The sequence below is a fragment of the Lodderomyces elongisporus genome, chromosome 2 (assembly GCF_030384665.1).
Source record: "Lodderomyces elongisporus chromosome 2, complete sequence".
Lineage (NCBI taxonomy): Eukaryota > Fungi > Ascomycota > Pichiomycetes > Serinales > Debaryomycetaceae > Lodderomyces > Lodderomyces elongisporus.
Genome location: NC_083674.1, coordinates 2,018,995 through 2,036,121, shown reverse-complemented (window position 1 = coordinate 2,036,121; position 17,127 = coordinate 2,018,995). Strand labels below are relative to the sequence as shown.

The window sequence follows — 17,127 nt, the reverse complement described above, 5'->3', positions numbered from 1 at the left end:
AAAACGAAAAAAGAAAGTTACTTTAAATATTAAAATTACAAGACGACTCGAAATCTTTACTATATATAAAATTTTAAATGCAACTCTATACATAGGCCAACATTTCTCTAATTACCTCTTTGATCCGATAATACAAGGGGCCGATATTCCCATCAATAACAATGTCTCCACCGCTTTCATCTCCATCTCCTGCATCACCCATACCTACTCCTGAATAAGAAATCTTTCTTATAGCTATTTGGCCATTCACAACTAGCGTTCCTTCACTCTTAAACTCAACCTTCAATGGCTGATTGTTTACTGTTAAAGCGAGCAATTTGTTTTTCAAGTCAGGTAAACGAACATTACCAATTGCCAATTTTGGTGAGGCATTACTGATCATTGCTCGAAGTTTTGGATCTTGAATACGATTAATTATCGAGTTTTGCGAATTGCGCAAAGTAGAGTTTGGATCAACTGGTTTTAACGAAAATTGTGTTGATGAATTCACATAATCAGCAAACAGCTTTTTTTGTTTCTTTGTAGGTGGTACATCAGCCATATCATCTGTAGATTCCGTTACAGTTAGACCAGTTGCAGAATTTTGCGATTCCATAAATGGACTTTGATTATTAATCTCCAATTCACCGTATATCTTAGCAACCTTGTAATTATCACCAACTTTCTTCCATTTCAAAGTTGAAACAAGCTCATCATCCAAATTTACTTCGAAATTGCTTAAACCGATCGAATCGCTTTCAGAATCATTTCCAATTTTGATTGGTTTATCTGGGAGCGGTACTAGAACATTCATTTTATTACTGTTACCAGCACCACCAACACCACCGGCACCACCAGCACCACGCGAATAAGCAGTGGCAAGACCATCCCTAATAGATGCAAGAGACAAGTATCGTGACGAGTTGAACAATTGCCTTTTGGAATGTTCCATAGCTTGCTCTGTTTGTTGTTGCTGAAAAAAATGCTCAACTTGACTTAAACCAGACTCCCCATTTTCATCAGAAGTTCTAAGGTCCGGTAAAAGAATGAGATTGTATGGCTTGAGAGCTTGTACAATAATACCCAAGGAGCGCATATCGACTGATCCAGATAAGTCTACAAACGCAAGGCCACAGCGTATTTGAATCTGCGTTTTAGCTGAAGGTTGCATCTCTAGCAGCACTCGCTTAAGTGGTTTTGACAATGTATCCAAGTATTTGTGTAATAGTTGTTGATTAACTTGTTCCTGAGGCGTCAACTTATTACTCTTTGCGTTCTTTTTGTCTCTCTTTTCATCGTTATCAACACGCGTGTTATATTTCTGATTCCGTCCTCCTCTTTGTTTTCTTTCGTCAAATTTTCTCTTTCCCTCCATAATAATTTTACTATGCGATATCTCATCTTTCTTTACAAAATCTTTGTGGTCAATTATTTGTCCATAATCATCAAAGTTTGTTCGAGCAGCTATAGATGACTGGAAATAAGGAAACATGGCTTGTCGCGGTTTCAATTTGTGTGTGACTTTAATATCAATAGGTAAATGTTTCGCCATACTTTGTTTGATATAGTCCATGATAAACGCCTCATGCTGTATCAACTCGTCAACTTCCTCCACAGTGGGCGCTGTCACAGCAACTGAACTCGTGTTTGTGAGATCGTGGTTATTCCTGGGATTCTTCAAGTTATTATTGTTATTAATATTATTGTTATTAATATTATAAGCTTTATCATTGTTGCTGATAACAGATTTCTGCCCTTTCTTCACCTGCTGATCAAAAATTTCACCTGCTTTTCTTTCATCTCTTTTCAAGCCAGTCACACCCTCGTAACTGTTATTGTTATTGTTATTATTATTATTATTATTATCATCATCATCATCATCATCGTCATCCGATGAATCCTCTCCTTCAATATTATCGGTATTTAACAAATTCTGGATCTTTTGATCTCGAACTTTTGCAATCAATTTCTCTTTCCTCTTTGCAGTGATCTCATTCCTAAAATTTATTAAATCTTCACCTGTAACTTCTTCTTCAACCATCCATTGGTCTAATTTGAGAACTGTTTCTAATGGTACTGCTACTCCATCAGTCGCCTTACCCGTTCTGCTTTTAGCCAACTTGACCCAGTTATTGTACAATTCTTTACTTATACTAGCCATGGAGTTGCCCGAGTCTTTTTGCAGAGCCAGCAACAACGAAGGCTTTTCAGTCAAAATTACAGTTGTCTTTTCATCGTTACACAAATACAGAAATACTTTGGATGATAAATCACCATTAGTTAAATCTATTCCTGAACAGAAGATAATTTTAGGCCCCCTCATCTGCATCAACTCTGAGGGGTCAAGAAGCAAATCGACTTTACTTGGATTGAATGGTAGTTGGTCATCTCGTAAGTTTTCAATATTCCAAGCCTTGTTGAACGAAGATGACATCCAATCCATCAACCCCGATGCATAACTTAATATTTTGGTTCCTGAGTATGAAAAGAAATACACAGGAATGGGAGCACCTTTAAGATGCTGATCGACGAGATGGAATAATTCAAGAAATCGGCCAGAAATGCTTGTTGGGATGATCGCAGCACCACCATTGTTTAAAGTCGCATCAACTAATTGCAAAAACTTTTCACATCTCTTTTTATGTGACAAATTGGACCCTAAATCTGCACCCGTGACAAATGCCGTTGGCCGTAATAGCCCAACATGAGGCATTCCAGTTTGCGTGTTGATAAAACCGGCATTGTTCAAAAGACTATCTCTCGAATGATTCCATGAAGGAGCATAAATAACACGGTCTATTCTCTTGACGATGAGCCAAAAAGTTCCACCAAGAGAATGACCAGAATTATAAGGTGTCATTGTCAATTTCCCATCACATAATGTAATATTCTGAAGGTATTTCACTGTTTTAAACTTGTCAAACCAATTATCAATCTCATCAAGTTCAATTAGCGACGACAACACCGGGCCCAAAACACCCTGTGATCGGTAATACTCCACCGTGGAAATCCGACCAAGTTGATTTACAGGTAATGTGGAGTACACGGGAATCGTCAGCATAATCTTTGGGAAATAGATACAAAGTAAAATGTACCCACTAATAAACTCAGTGGTGGAATGTGAAATGATGATTGCATCGATCGAGGGAAGATATTGTTCCATAAACTTGACAACCAGTGCATCAGAGCCAGACCAAGATGGATCGGCCAAAATACGATGCTCATTGTCAAATGTGAGAAGCGAGGCCTTGAACGAGCGGTCATTCTCTCCAGGTGATAGTAGGGAGAATGTGAACATTCTTAAGTTGTGGTATTGAAAGTGGAGGGTGAAGGATGTCGACTTCTATTGAAGTTAGCGACTTTTTGGTGCTTGCACTGTGTTAACGAAAAGACAAAAAGACAAGTAAATAAATAGAAAAGGCTCACTGGCGTTATAATTGTAGTTGCAGCGCTTAAAATTGCTGTTATTATGACTGCTTCTACAGTTTCTTCCTCGAATCCTATCGTTGTTGTTGTTGATGTTGTTCTTGTTGCTGCTGCTGCTGCCGATTTTAACACTGCTGCTACTGCCAGTCTAATAATTTGATGTGCGAGAGATTTGAAAATTTCTTGTCGCGCAAAGAGCAACTACGAATGATTGTTTTGAACTGCAAGTACGAGGTATAAAATATTGTAACGAAAGCTGCAAAAAATAAAAAATATAAATAAAAAAACAACATTGAGAGCAGACCAATAGCAGTTATAAATCAAATTCTATATTATTGAAATGAATACGATGTCTTACATACATATATAATTAAAAGTTAAAATAAATACGATTGTTTGTGAAATAAATTATAGCACAGCATCTTACATACACACCCTCACACCCCGACACACACACACCCCGACACACACACACACCCACACACACACACTCATTCCCGAATCATGCTCATGCTATTTCTGGTGTGATATGACAACAATGTTTCCGCCTGTGTGACACCAGGCACTTCTTGCGAGGTACGGATTCTTTCCAAAGAATTTCTCGCAGTCTTGTACTCTCCAGTTTGTATCATTTCCTGCCTCAAGACTTCCAAGGGGATATGTTTGTGGAACTGATCACTAATTGTGTTCTTTCTCAATCTCTGCACAGAGTTCTTTCTCGACCTTGGTGTAGTGATAGTGGCACGCCTTTTAATGGACTTGAACGTCCTTTCCAATTTGTTATCATGATTATATTGCTCTTCTTTGTACTCTTCTTCCATCTTTTCAAATAATGCAGGGTCCTTATTAATGATTTCACACAATATTCTATGCCTTTCAACGTCGTCTGCATCGGTAGGATCGTATCCCACTGGGTAGTCGTCAAATTTACCCAGTCTCACTTGTTCACGAATAATATCAACATTTGATGGATGGAAGTTTGTACGAACGAAATCAAACGTGAATCTCGGCAACAAACAAGCAATGACACCAATGAATATGCAACACCATACACCCAAAGTACCCAATGTTTGAGCACCAGCTCGGTAAAACTCACCCGAGTAAGTAGCATTTACACTCCAAACACCGGTCCAAAAGTAAACAAGAAGGATTGAAATGGCATAAATCAACAACGAAAGCCAATCCCATCTTTTTTGTTGCAAAAGAATGTAAAGGTTACACGCAGTGACGGAAATTGCAACAGCAACAACTCCCATGTAGAACCTATGATCAATAGTCATACCCTGTGGGTTTTGAAATGCCTTGTAAAATAACAAGTATGGGAACCAAAATGAAATTACAGACTGATACAAGCCATCAAACATGTACCAAGCAAACTTGTACTGTGACCAATCCTTACCCAATATTCCACTAATGTACAACTGTGGAACAAGTAGTGAAACCGTGTCAGAAACATCCTGATCCAATACTCCTAAAACAATGACCGATAAGGAGGTGAATGCCAAATTGTAAAACATAAGGAAGGTATATTCGTAAAGGTATGATCCATCAAAATTATTGTAAATACCGTACCAAAAACACGTAAACGTAAAGACAACATTCTTGTAAAAAAAACAAGGAATCATTTCGGCTAACCTCTTGTAATCCCAACGTCCATGGACCAAAAGTAAACGTGTAAGGTATCTGAATTGACCAATTGCGTAGTCAGACGACATAACTGCCTGACGTCCTTCTTCACCAGCAATACCAACACCAACATTGGCAGCTTGGATCATTGCAACATCATTAGCACCATCTCCAATGGCCAACGTCATCACCTTCAACCTGTCTTTCACCATTTTGACAACTTCGGCTTTCTGCGAAGGAGATACACGACATCCTAAAACAGACTTACATTGCTTACCAAGAAGCAAAAATTTATCACGCAATAATTGCACTTGTTCACTTGGATGAGTAGTATCTTTTTGGTAAACTAGATTCAATGCAGCACCATCGATAATTAAAGCAAACCGCGAGTCAGGAACATCATGGTTCTTTTTAGCCCTCTTTATCAAACCATTCACATTTTCCGGAGTTGAAACGTCAAGTTGAAAATTTTCTTGCAAAAATTTGGTAATCAACCCGTCGATATATTCAACATTATCCGGCTGTTGTTCATCTGGTCGTACAACTAAAAGTTTCATGTCGTTCTCTAACAAGTTACATGAAAATCCGATGTTGATAGCGGTCTCGATTCTATCTCCCGTTAAGACCCATAGTTTGATACCAGCTTGGCCCAAGATTGATATCGCTTGAGGTACACCCGATTGCAAACGATCTTCAATCGCAGTACCTCCCAATAATACCAAGTCATTTTCAATTTCATTCTCCAATTGTTCAATTAAAACATCACGGTCATCATCGATAGATGCATTTGCTTCATTGTATCTTCTTGACCAATTGTCATACCAGGCAGGATCTAGTTGCTTTGAAGTGATACACAATGTTCTCAAACCTTCATTTGCATAATCCTCAAGATACAAAGCCGTCTTACTAATCAATTCGTGAGAGTTTAACCTTGGATCCAAGCGCTGGAAAATGACATTATCTGCACCTTTTGTGTACAATATAATTTCTCCTCTAGGGCTTTTCACGACGCAGGACATCTTCTTTCGTGCTGAAGTAAATGGAACAATGTCCAAAACTTGCCATTCCTCATCTTTGCCATAAACCAGAAGGATTAAAGACTTCCTCAATCTTTCTTTAAACACAATCCCCAAGTCTCTTGCAACAGCAACCAATGCACCTTCATCTGGCGACTCGGCTTTAAAATCCCTCAATGTTGGATCAAGGGGATTTTCCTCAGTCATAACAGTATTACACAAGGCCAAAGCAAACATAAACTTTTCATTGGCAATTTTTTGTTGGTCATCTTCAGGATTTTTTACCATAAAAGTATCCTTGACGTATTGACTAGAAACAAATGAGATGTTTTCCTCTCTCAATTGATCGTTATGGAAACATTCTTCCAATTCTTTCACCATCAAATCCTTATCCTGGGCAATCAATTCTTTCCATTTGTTTGCTTCTTCAATAACATCAACACCATGTCGCTTGTCCAACCCTTGTTTAGCCTCAGTATAGGCCATACCATAGGACTTACCATTGATTGTGCATTTACGAAACTCCATAACATTTTGCGTCAATGTACCAGTTTTGTCACTAAAGACATATTCAATCTGACCCAAATCATCCGAAATGTTCCAGGCTTTTGGAACGCATGGGAAATCTAGTGGTGCATAATACATCTTGATGTCGGAGTAGATGAAAAAAGCCTGACAAGTTTTGATGATCTCAATGGTGATGTACAATGAGATGGGAATCAAGGATTGGTAAATAATCAACGTAACAAAGAATGCAATAACACCATTGATAGCAGGCGTTGAGCCATATGGATGAAAATCAAAAAACACTCTAGAGTTGTTTGTGACTCTATAAAATAAACCATTGATCACACCCGAAACAAAACACAAGATAAAGACAAGAACAAAATTGATCACCACCGAGAAATTTAACTCGTGAGCAATTCTTGATGTCTTTGTTGGCGTAATTCCGGCATTAAGCATAATTTTACTCTCTTTACCGGTGTAAACAACGAGACCAATAATCCATTTAGTATTTCTCAAACTTGTACCTCGAAGAAGCACATTTTCCGGTGTGATGGCTTCTTTTTCATCTTCATTTAATAAGTTTCCGTTTGCGTCGTAATTTTCGTAATGAATGGTACCTTTGAATGAGTATAAATGAGGGTTTGGGGCGTCACATTCAAGCCAGAACTTGGTGTCACTTAAATCGTCAGCATGTTTGAGATTATTGTGACCACCACATTTTAATGCTTTTCTTTGTTTAAGATTTGTTTCTCCATCAAGGTTCTTTGTCTCAACAAAACAGCTTCCTTCGGGATCAGACGAGGAAATAACAACTATATCCGCGGGAACTTCCTCATTGTTCCTAACTCTAATCATATCGCCCACATTGACATCTTTCCAAAATCTATTTTTGAAACTGGCTCTATTCAGTTCCGGGTTTTGAGCATTCTCTTGTTTCAATTTCGGGTTCAATAATGAATTGGGCATGGGTTCTGTTGGTGCACGTTGTCGTGTACTTTGTCCGGATTTTCTTCTCGTGGAATGTTGCATGCTCCTTCTTGGAGATTGCATACTGTATCTAGGTTGTTGTTGTGAATGATATGAGTATTCAGAAACCACTGTACTCACCCTTCTCAAGGCCAAGTCGTTTTCATTTTGGATTTCCCGCATAAAATCTTGTTTTTGTCTTTTGCTTCCACAAATGTAGATGCAACATTTCTTCAAGCCTTTGAATGTCTTGATGGTTGCTCTCGTACATGCTTTTTTGAATTTTCTATACGGGCTAACTATATCGGCCTCAACATTGGGGTTATCAACACCTTGCATAAGATGGATCGGGGTATTGTTCAACTCGGCATCTAAAATGACTCTTCTATAATCTTCGAATGCATCCTTAATTGCAGTTATACAAACAATAACAATCAAGGGCACTGCAGCTAGCCCAGGCGAGGGCACACCAAAGATTTGGAAAGCGCCTAGGATAACAATCAACAAGAAGTAACAATTGGCTATATTGGTTGAGAATTGCAAGATGATATTTTTTGGCAAGAATGATAACGGTGTGTATTTTGTGGTTCTGATTTTGTTCCTTGGATATTCTATTATTGGGTGTCCATCAGAGTCCTTCATATCACTGGGTAAATCATAGTTGTAGAAAATTGTTCTTGGAATATTGTTGTATATTTTTTGCATATATTCCGGTCTGTCGGCAAGACCATGGAGAAAAAAGAACCGGTGCATTCTGGCCATTAAAGATGGTGGTTTTGCATGCAAAAGGTCCTGGGCAGTAGCTCTTTTGAATAAAGACTTGGATCTGCCTGAAACTCCGCCATTTATTGTATCTTTAGTGACTCCACTGTTTGACGTCTTTTCGCCGTTGGACCCAGTTGACGAGTCAAATTCCCTAGACTCATGGCCTAGATCTGATACGTTTTTCAAATTTTGTTCATCTGACGGGGAGAGATCTTCCTCGTGTTTGTTTGTCATTATGAGTAACTATGTTTGTTTTGGAGTTTATCAAGTTTGTTGTGGAGTTTGTCAAGTTTGTGAAATCTTGTTTAAATTTTCAGTGGTTTATTATATAAAAAAAAGGAAATAGTTCAATACCTAGTCGTAAATTGTGGCAATAGCAATACTTATGACAATAAAATATATATAAAAGAAACAATGATTATGATTATGATTATGATAATGATAATGATAATGATAATGATGCGGTGATATGAAATAGTTTTTTTGGAAAGTGTATTATATTGCTTGAATCTTGTTTCGCTTCATAGAGAATTTGGAAATCCCTTTTTCTTTTCTTTTGTCTTCTTTTATTTCTTTTTTTTTTTTTAACCTTGTGGTTTCAGAATATTGTTAGATCTGATGGGTGGAAATGGGTTGTTTGGGGCCAAAAGGGCAAAGAGGGGGGGGGTGGTTTGTTTTAGTTTGAAAGCGTATGGAAGGAAATCGTTAGTTGTTTTATGAATAAATGAATGAAGGAAGGAAAAAGGGGAAGGGGAAAAGAAATTGGCGATGATAATGATTATGATTGATATGTTAGCTAATGATAACAAGCTAATATAATGTTTGAATAACAAAAGCTAAAAGCTAAAAGCAAAAAGCAAAAGTAAAAGGTTGTGAAGGTCTAGTGACTTTTTCTTATTCTCCAATACGGGTAAAACTCTTTAATTTGTTGTAAAGGTTTTTGGTTGTAAATAATGGAATTTGAGGAACTTGACAATCTTATTTTGTTTCTGACAAAAACAAAAGCCAAAAAAAAAATTAATAATAATAATAATAATTACAACAACAATAATAATAATAATATTATTATTATTAATAACAATCCACAAAGAGCAAAGAGAGTTTGCACTACTACTACTACTACTACTACTACTACTACTACTATTATCATTCTTATTATCACTATCACTTCAACGTTTTGAAGAGTACCAATATTGAGAGTGTGTCAAATCAACAAATACTTTAGAAACCAAAGGATCCTTACTCAACGTTTTGTTGAAATACCTGTTACCTTTTATTCTTTAACCTTTATGATTTTCTTGATTTTTTTTTGCGATTGTTTTTTTTTTTCAATTTACCTATCCTAAATTACCGTGCTGATGTTATTTCAATCCCTATTCTTCATTAATGAAATTTTTTTTTATTTTACCAACTACTGGAGAGGTCCCTATATGAGAGATTAATGCTACTTTTGTCTTTCCGGCCAATGTATTCATGTGCCTTCTAGATGAATTCTCTCTTTTCAACCTCTCCTCTTTCTAATTTTTGCCTTTGCCTTTGCATTTGTCTTTGCTTTTACCTGTATGCGGATATAACTAAGCCTTGTCGCTTTGTTTTTTTTTCTTTCTCAGCTCTCGACCTCGACTCATAAAATGGATCATTCATTCCAGAATAATCTGGTTCCCATTTGGAACATTTGGAACATTTGGAACATGTGGAACATGTGGAGGGTGTAGTACGGATGAGTCGCTCAAGGTTGAGAGACGGAAGTGGGAACGGATCTAATACTTTATTACAACATATTATTACTACTTTTATCGATACTGCTGCTGATACCACTACTAACTAAAAAAACAAAGACGAAAAAAACTACAATAACAACAATAAGAATGGTGCATACATAGATACATACATATATATATATATATATATAATATCTTTTGGAGCCGAGATGTCAAAAAAATATTACTCAAACCAAGGAAAAAAACACCCAGCTAGAAGAAACTCACTATCTGACTCAACTTATAGAAGTTTTTATGTTCGTTTTCATTCAATACCTTATTGGAATGTATGGACCATACCCTCCTTCCTGTAGCTTCTTCTTCTTCCTCCTCCTCCTCCTCCTCCTTCTCCTCCTTTTTCTACTTCATAACTTAATCACTTTCATCTAATCTAGCCCCCCCCGCCCCCTCAAAAAGGATGTTATAGCCACTGTATCCACTGCAAATGAAATGAGTATTGCATCAAGAGCCCTAGCCTCTCGATCATGCGGCTCTTTTCACTTTCTAATAAAATTTTTCCTCCTTCCTTCCTCTCCCATTGTGTTGTCATCTTCTTGTCTCTGTGCCTTTAGCTTATTCTTTTTTTTTTTGTTTTTCATTTTTTATTTTACATCCGGTCGGTTTTGAGGCATTTACCGATATTCTTTTTTTTTTTATTTAGTAGTTTCTTCTATTTCTTTCTGACTGTTGTTAGTGGTTTGGCACAACCCAATGTGCATATCCACTTTCAAAGCGCTCTGTACATAACACGTTTGGGGCAAATGAATAAATACGCTTACGTAACAATCCTTTTTGTGCCCAAACAAGTCCACTCTCAATGATCATCAAATACAATACAATACAATACAATACAAAACAATACAATACAATAAAAAACAAAACAAAACAAAATATCCATCCAAGTTTGTCTTACGCTAGACCAACCTCATCTCATCTCATCAATTCAACTCACATTTTCATCAAAAAATCTCTCCATAAACTACTATCAAATGTTTAGGAGTATCCCAGGTTTCGAAACCAAAAACAAAAAAAAAAACTCTTAAGTAAATGAACAAACCTCTAGTGAAATAAAGTCATCTCAATTTATTCATCACCAGACGACATAAATCCAGAAAACTGAATTACACTATTCAGCTATTGAAAAAGAAAAATGAATAAATAAATCCACAATCGGAATGGTCGACACAACAACACAGGTCAGATAAGTATAGTACACCACAACCAAGTGCCTTGCATATACACCATCAATCGTAATACAACAAATAATGGTTTAAAACACAAGCAACAAGAGTATGTGGAAACTTGTCAGACAGCCACTTACACCCACCTTTAAACAATTTCCTCCAAAAAGGCATAAAGTAAAAAAGGTCAAGATCATTGCTCCTTCGCAATTACAGTAAAGTAATTGGCTAACAAGGCAAAACAAACTAGATGACTAGATTATCGAGAACCATAGTCAAGCAAAAAAATTGTGTTTCTCACTCTGAGGGTGTAAGGGTAATCATAACTCATCAACCAAGTTGGATTCAGTGGCTCTTTTGAAGAGTCAAAGAGGGACGTCTACTATAGAAATGATCCTATGAAGTACGTCGACAGAGAAAAAAGAAAAAGAAGGGGAAAAAGAATTGAGAAAAAATTTGCAAATGATGAGCTCCTTTTATATTCTTCAGGAGCACATTTGGTAGCACCTATTTTACACAAATAGCTACCATATGATATGAAGTTTCTGCTTACTTACTTTTTTGTTTCAATGCAAAAATGCACGACCACACGAGTATAATTAGAACTATACATTTTCTATAAGCATCCATCTACAAGAAACAGAATAGTTCACAAAAAATATAAGCATACCAGTACACGACCGGTCTCGCTCAATTCGTCGAACGACTTGTACTACAAACCAAAATTTTTCAAACACTCACCCACCCACCTATCCACACACTTTGGAAAACCTTGAAAAACAAAAAAAAAAAAACAACCGTAAATTGAGTCCAGAAAATAATTAACTCTTTAAAGTAAAACTATTCACCCCAGTGACCAATTTTTATATTTACAAGCAAATACCAAACTATACAACATGTCAATCGAGGAAATCCCACAAGGTGCAGACGTCTCAATTGTTCCAAACAAGAATGAGAAAAAGGCAAAGGAACTTATCAAGAAGCTCGGTCTTAAACAAATCAAAGGAATCTCGAGAGTCACATTCAAGCAAAGAGGTAACCTCATTTACGCCATTGATGCTCCAGAAGTTTACAGATCACAAGCAGGTACTTATGTTGTCTTTGGTGAAGCTAAGGTTGATGACATGAACCAAAGAATTGCCGAGGCTCAAGCACAACAAGCTCAACAAGAGGCATTGCAAAAAGCTGCTGCTGATGCAGGTGCTGCAGGTGATGACAAATCACCAGAAGCAATCACTGCTGATTTGGAAAAAGCTAGCTTGCAAGGCGGTGAATCTAACGCCGATGCTGCAGAAGATGACAATGAAGAAGTCGATGAGACCGGAATTAACCCAAAGGACATTGATTTGATTGTGGAGCAAACTCGTGTCTCAAGAGGTTCTGCTGTGAAAGCTTTGAAGAAACACGATGGTGATATGGTCAATGCTCTTATGGAATTATCTTAGTTTTTTTTTTTTTTTCTTTTTTGTTCTTTTTCTCTCTTCCTTTCTTTGAGAAAAGACAACACTTTATACGAGTTTTTGAATTAGATAATTTAGTGCATGATTTATAACAAGTGTAATTTTGTAGCATCTCTTCCATTAAATTATTTTTATGGAAAAAGCAATATATTCAAACTCAAAGGATGCCGCTGCATTGGAATGGAATTTCTTTTCAAGATTATCAAACAAGAGTAAAAGGATTTAAGAATAAAAATTTCTACACATAGTATATAGTTTCAAGCAAACGATCCAAAGTACGGAGTATCAAAAACCAATGAAGGAAAGAGAAAAAAAAAATAAGAAGAAACAAAATCATGAAAAGGATACAGAAAGTCAAGCATTTAAAACAAAATATACTATAGTGCACTATCGAAAACAAAAAATATAAACAGACACAAAAGTTCCTTTATAACCACGAAATGATTAGATAGAAAGCAAACTGATAAAGGATTACAAGATTGACTGTTGATTTTTATTCGAAAGATCAGCTACTTCCTTGAGTTATCTCTTTTCTAACCCTTTATTTTTTTTTTCAAATTTGTTTTTTCTTCATTGTTTTCAAATTCCTCTGCTATGCCTTTTGCATTCTCTGCAAGGTCCAGCTCCCAACTATCCTTTGATTCGACTTGTTGCTTCTTTTCTGCTTTCTTATCCCCCAGGATCTCTGCCAATTCAGAGCTTTCAAAATCACCTGGAGTCTGTATGCCGCTTTCATCAGAATGTTGTTGCTGAATTTGTTGTGGTGGATCTGCAAAGAGCACGCCTTTACCATTCAATTGACCACACTTCCAACATTGATATTTCACCAGTGATGGATCTTCACAATGTGGTGGTGCCAATCCATTGTGAGCAAAACAATGAGAGCAAATCAAAGCGTATCTATTTTCCACTGCTTCGGAATTGTCGGTTCCTATGAGCAAATCCAATAATCTATCTTGCAATGTACGTGGACGAGTTTTGGTTTCTCCCAATGAAGGTGATGCCGGTCTTGATTGCGCAGATGAGGTAACCGATGCGGGTGATTTGCTAATGGATGGATCCTGTGCCAATGCGGCACCTTCAATGTTCCTAGAAGGATCTTTTAAATTCAATTCTTTTAATGCCTGAGCTCTTAAAGCTTCAGACTTTGACAGCTTTTTGCCTTTCCGCTTTTGATTTTGCTGTTGTTGTTGTTGTTGCTGCTGTTGCTGTTGTTGCTGCTGTTGTTTTAATAATTGCTGAGGGGAAAGACGTGTTTGGCCTCCAATCTTTTCATCTCCATATTTATTAAGTAATTCATTTGTGGCATTGAAGTTGGTGATTTTCTTTAATTCTTCAATCTTTGCCGTATGCTTCTTCTTCAAAAGAACCAATTGTTTCTCTTTACCATTTATCAAGTACTGGTAAACAAATCTGATTAGTTTAACTATTATAATCAGCACTACCGGGAATCCAATAAGAGTGCCCAAACTATACTTTGTTTGGCCCTTGATGAACCATTGGATCCTATTTGTCGCAATAACATCTCTCGATATAGATATATAAGAATAGAACAAGATTAAAATATAGACAACAGCGGTTGGAAACTCAATTCTGCGGAGTGTCCTTCGCTTATTTGATGATAGTAAAAGTAGTTGTTGTTTTGTTTTGTTGATGTTTTCAGCAATGGTGTTTAACTCTTTTTCGAATTTTTCTGGATCAAAACCATGGCTATTGCTTCCAAAAATACTAAATACACCCATTGAATAAACCAGGTTTATATAAAAATAGAACAAAGGTGCAAGTGAGCTGGATAAAAAGTGAGGGTGGGCACTAATGGTAATTAAAAGTGGAATAAATGAGCAATTGAAGAGCGATCTAGTTAAGGAATTAGATGTAGCTATAGTGGGTTCAAGTAAGACATCTTTGCCATTATCATTCTTTTTGTCACATTTGTTGCTTTTTTTATTATATATATATATGATTATTCAATCCCACAATTTCGTGACAAACAGAGAAGAAAAAAAACAGAGAAAAAAAATGATAAAGAGGGAGAGTAGGAACGAGAAAACATTTTGAAGAAAGGAAGAGTGCTACCATATAAAGCAATAATGAAAGTCGTTAGTCTTGCCACTTTGAAATTGCCATCACCTTGAAGTGAATTCTTCTTAAAGAGTTAGTTTTTAATAAAAGGTGAGCTATTTTACAGTTGGAGTGTTTTAAGAATAAATGTCGACTGACTAGTGTGCATTTCCATTAGTATAAATAGCTTTAGTTATAGTCTTAGTGCTCATAGTCCTAGATGGCGTTACGCATTATATGATGTTACCTTTTAAGTAAATGTCGTATGAAAGTCGTATGAAAGTCGCATAAAAATTTGCTTGCTTGGTTACTGCTATCGAATTTTTTTTTTAGGTGACACAAAACTAATAATAACATTAATAATATGAATATGTGTATAAGCTGCTGTATCAAATGGGACTCATCATCAGTCAAATTGTCACAAATACCAGACCAACTTATATGATCGAGCGAGTGAGACTGAGAGATAAATCTCAAGATTTTCAAATCATCACCTTCAAACCCTATCTTCCACCAATTAGTTTATTCCTCCAACTCGATAAAGATCACCACTAAAATCAAGGTATTAACCTTGTGACGTTTATTTTTTTTGCCCTTTTTTATTTTAACTTTTGAATTTTTTTTTTAAAAAAAAAAGAAAAGTCACATTTCTTTTTCAAACACCTACATTCAGTCTTTTATTCCCTTACTCAGCTACTACTTGTTCCTACTTCTGCCACAAGTTGTTCTTACGACCATAATTATTGGTGACACCTTTATTGATAAAGAAAAAGATTTATATTCAGTATAAAGAACTATTTATACAACTTATCTAGAACTTATTTGTATAATCATCAGTTGTTCATCATAGTTACTTATTGTCATGCCATACACAATAGGCAAAAGAAGCATAATTCTATCGCGAACCCTATCGGAGTCGGACCAAAACCTAGTGTTATCCCACACACAAGTTTTTCGACATTGCCTACATAGTGCGATCATCAAATACCTTATAACATTGAAGAAGATTGTGCATTTGTACACCGATATCATGACTATATACTCCACGTTGCTCAAAAAGATACCGCAATACGATGATGTCACTATGATGACTAATAGATGCAAAAATAGTATTTTGCAATTAGAACATGATTTCAATGAAGTATTTGGCAAAAATGTGTTAAATGAGGCAGTAACAATCAACAGTAACACCACCAGCACCACCAGCACCACTAGCACCACTAGCACCACTAGCACCACTAGCTTTAATGTATTGGATGGTGGTTCTTTATTGTCTGATAAGTCTTTTCCCTCCGAAAAGCTCAAACAATGGCAAGAACAAAGCTTTGAACAGAGCATTAAACCATCCTGTGACACTATTCTCAAATCGTCTATCCCAGTTTTCGACCAAATCGCAAAAACATTGGTTTGCATCGATTTGTTCTTTTCCGAATTTTCCAACTTGAAAAAATTACTCATCCCACTCATGAGACCACAAACAACAGCAGTCCAGCAATCGCTCAAGAGGGTAAATCAGACAATACAGAATAGGGATTACAATGTTGACCATTTATCTACAACGGAGTTTAGTCTCAAGTTGCATAGAGAAATCATAAGCATTGAACAGTTAACCAGCCTCATTGATAGAGAGTCAACACTTTTGCTGCATGCTTTCAATACGTTTAATTCTGCATTGATACGCTACACAGAGATTTTACTAGGTAAAGCAATTTTAAAGAGAGATATTGACTTGGGTGATTGTCAATTAATCAAGCGAAGGGATGTTTGTTACCAAGCTTCTGAGAGAGTTGTGAGTATTCCATTGACCGAGGATAAGTCATCGTACAACACTTCAATGAGAGCCTTGGGCAAGTCATTGACTTATTTTGTGATGGCCCTTATGATGGTGGTAATGTTTGTGGTTTTTAGGCTTATCAATGCCCTTTTTGGCGGCAGCAACACATAACTGAACGTCGTATTATTATATATTCTTTCATAGTGCATTAATTATTCAAATTAACAATTTTATTTCAACTAAATTGAAGAAGACAACGATAGCAGAAAAAGAGATTAAAAAAGTTGTGATTTACACAAATTGTCTTGCAAAGACGTTGTAAAAACCTTGCAAAAACCTTTGTAAAAACGTTGTAAATAATCTTTCAACAGTTGGACTTCACCAAACATGTCAAAGAAAAAAAAAAAAAGAGAACAAAAAATGGTACTTTTTCTGATCACTATTTTATTCCAAGCAGATATTCATACTTGTTATTTTGCTTTTCAGTCTTGTTCATTCTATTTTTTGTATATTATTATTATATCGAAAACTTGAAATTAAACATTAAAAACAACAATAAAGAACATAGTAAAAGATCAAAGTAAAGATTAAAAAAAAAAAGGCCAA

At 36.2% G+C, this 17,127-nt stretch overlaps 5 protein-coding genes across 5 annotated transcripts; 2 read left to right on the top strand and 3 right to left on the bottom strand. All coding sequences in view use genetic code 12, as the record gives it.

The window, feature by feature from the left end:
* Positions 1-85: 85 nt before the first annotated feature.
* On the bottom strand, positions 86-3,277 carry PVL30_002069 (uncharacterized protein; the record flags this gene model as incomplete). The annotated part of the gene is made up of 1 exon (XM_001527217.2): positions 86-3,277. One exon carries the CDS (start codon positions 3,275-3,277, stop codon positions 86-88), a length of 3,192 nt encoding a protein of 1,063 aa, XP_001527267.2.
* Positions 3,278-3,896: 619 nt separating this feature from the next.
* Positions 3,897-8,519, bottom strand: PVL30_002068 (uncharacterized protein; the record flags this gene model as incomplete). Its single annotated transcript, XM_001527216.2, has 1 exon — positions 3,897-8,519. One exon carries the CDS (start codon positions 8,517-8,519, stop codon positions 3,897-3,899), a length of 4,623 nt encoding a protein of 1,540 aa, XP_001527266.2.
* Positions 8,520-12,122: 3,603 nt separating this feature from the next.
* EGD2 (GAL4 enhancer protein) lies at positions 12,123-12,671 on the top strand (the record flags this gene model as incomplete). Its single annotated transcript, XM_001527215.2, has 1 exon — positions 12,123-12,671. One exon carries the CDS (start codon positions 12,123-12,125, stop codon positions 12,669-12,671), a length of 549 nt encoding a protein of 182 aa, XP_001527265.1.
* A 548-nt stretch (positions 12,672-13,219) lies between these two features.
* PVL30_002066 (uncharacterized protein) lies at positions 13,220-14,428 on the bottom strand (the record flags this gene model as incomplete). The annotated part of the gene is made up of 1 exon (XM_001527214.2): positions 13,220-14,428. The coding sequence occupies one exon, from the start codon at positions 14,426-14,428 to the stop codon at positions 13,220-13,222; it is 1,209 nt and encodes a 402-aa protein (XP_001527264.2).
* Positions 14,429-15,609: 1,181 nt separating this feature from the next.
* PVL30_002065 (uncharacterized protein) lies at positions 15,610-16,692 on the top strand (the record flags this gene model as incomplete). Its single annotated transcript, XM_001527213.2, has 1 exon — positions 15,610-16,692. The coding sequence occupies one exon, from the start codon at positions 15,610-15,612 to the stop codon at positions 16,690-16,692; it is 1,083 nt and encodes a 360-aa protein (XP_001527263.2).
* Between the last annotated feature and the right edge of the window lie 435 nt (positions 16,693-17,127).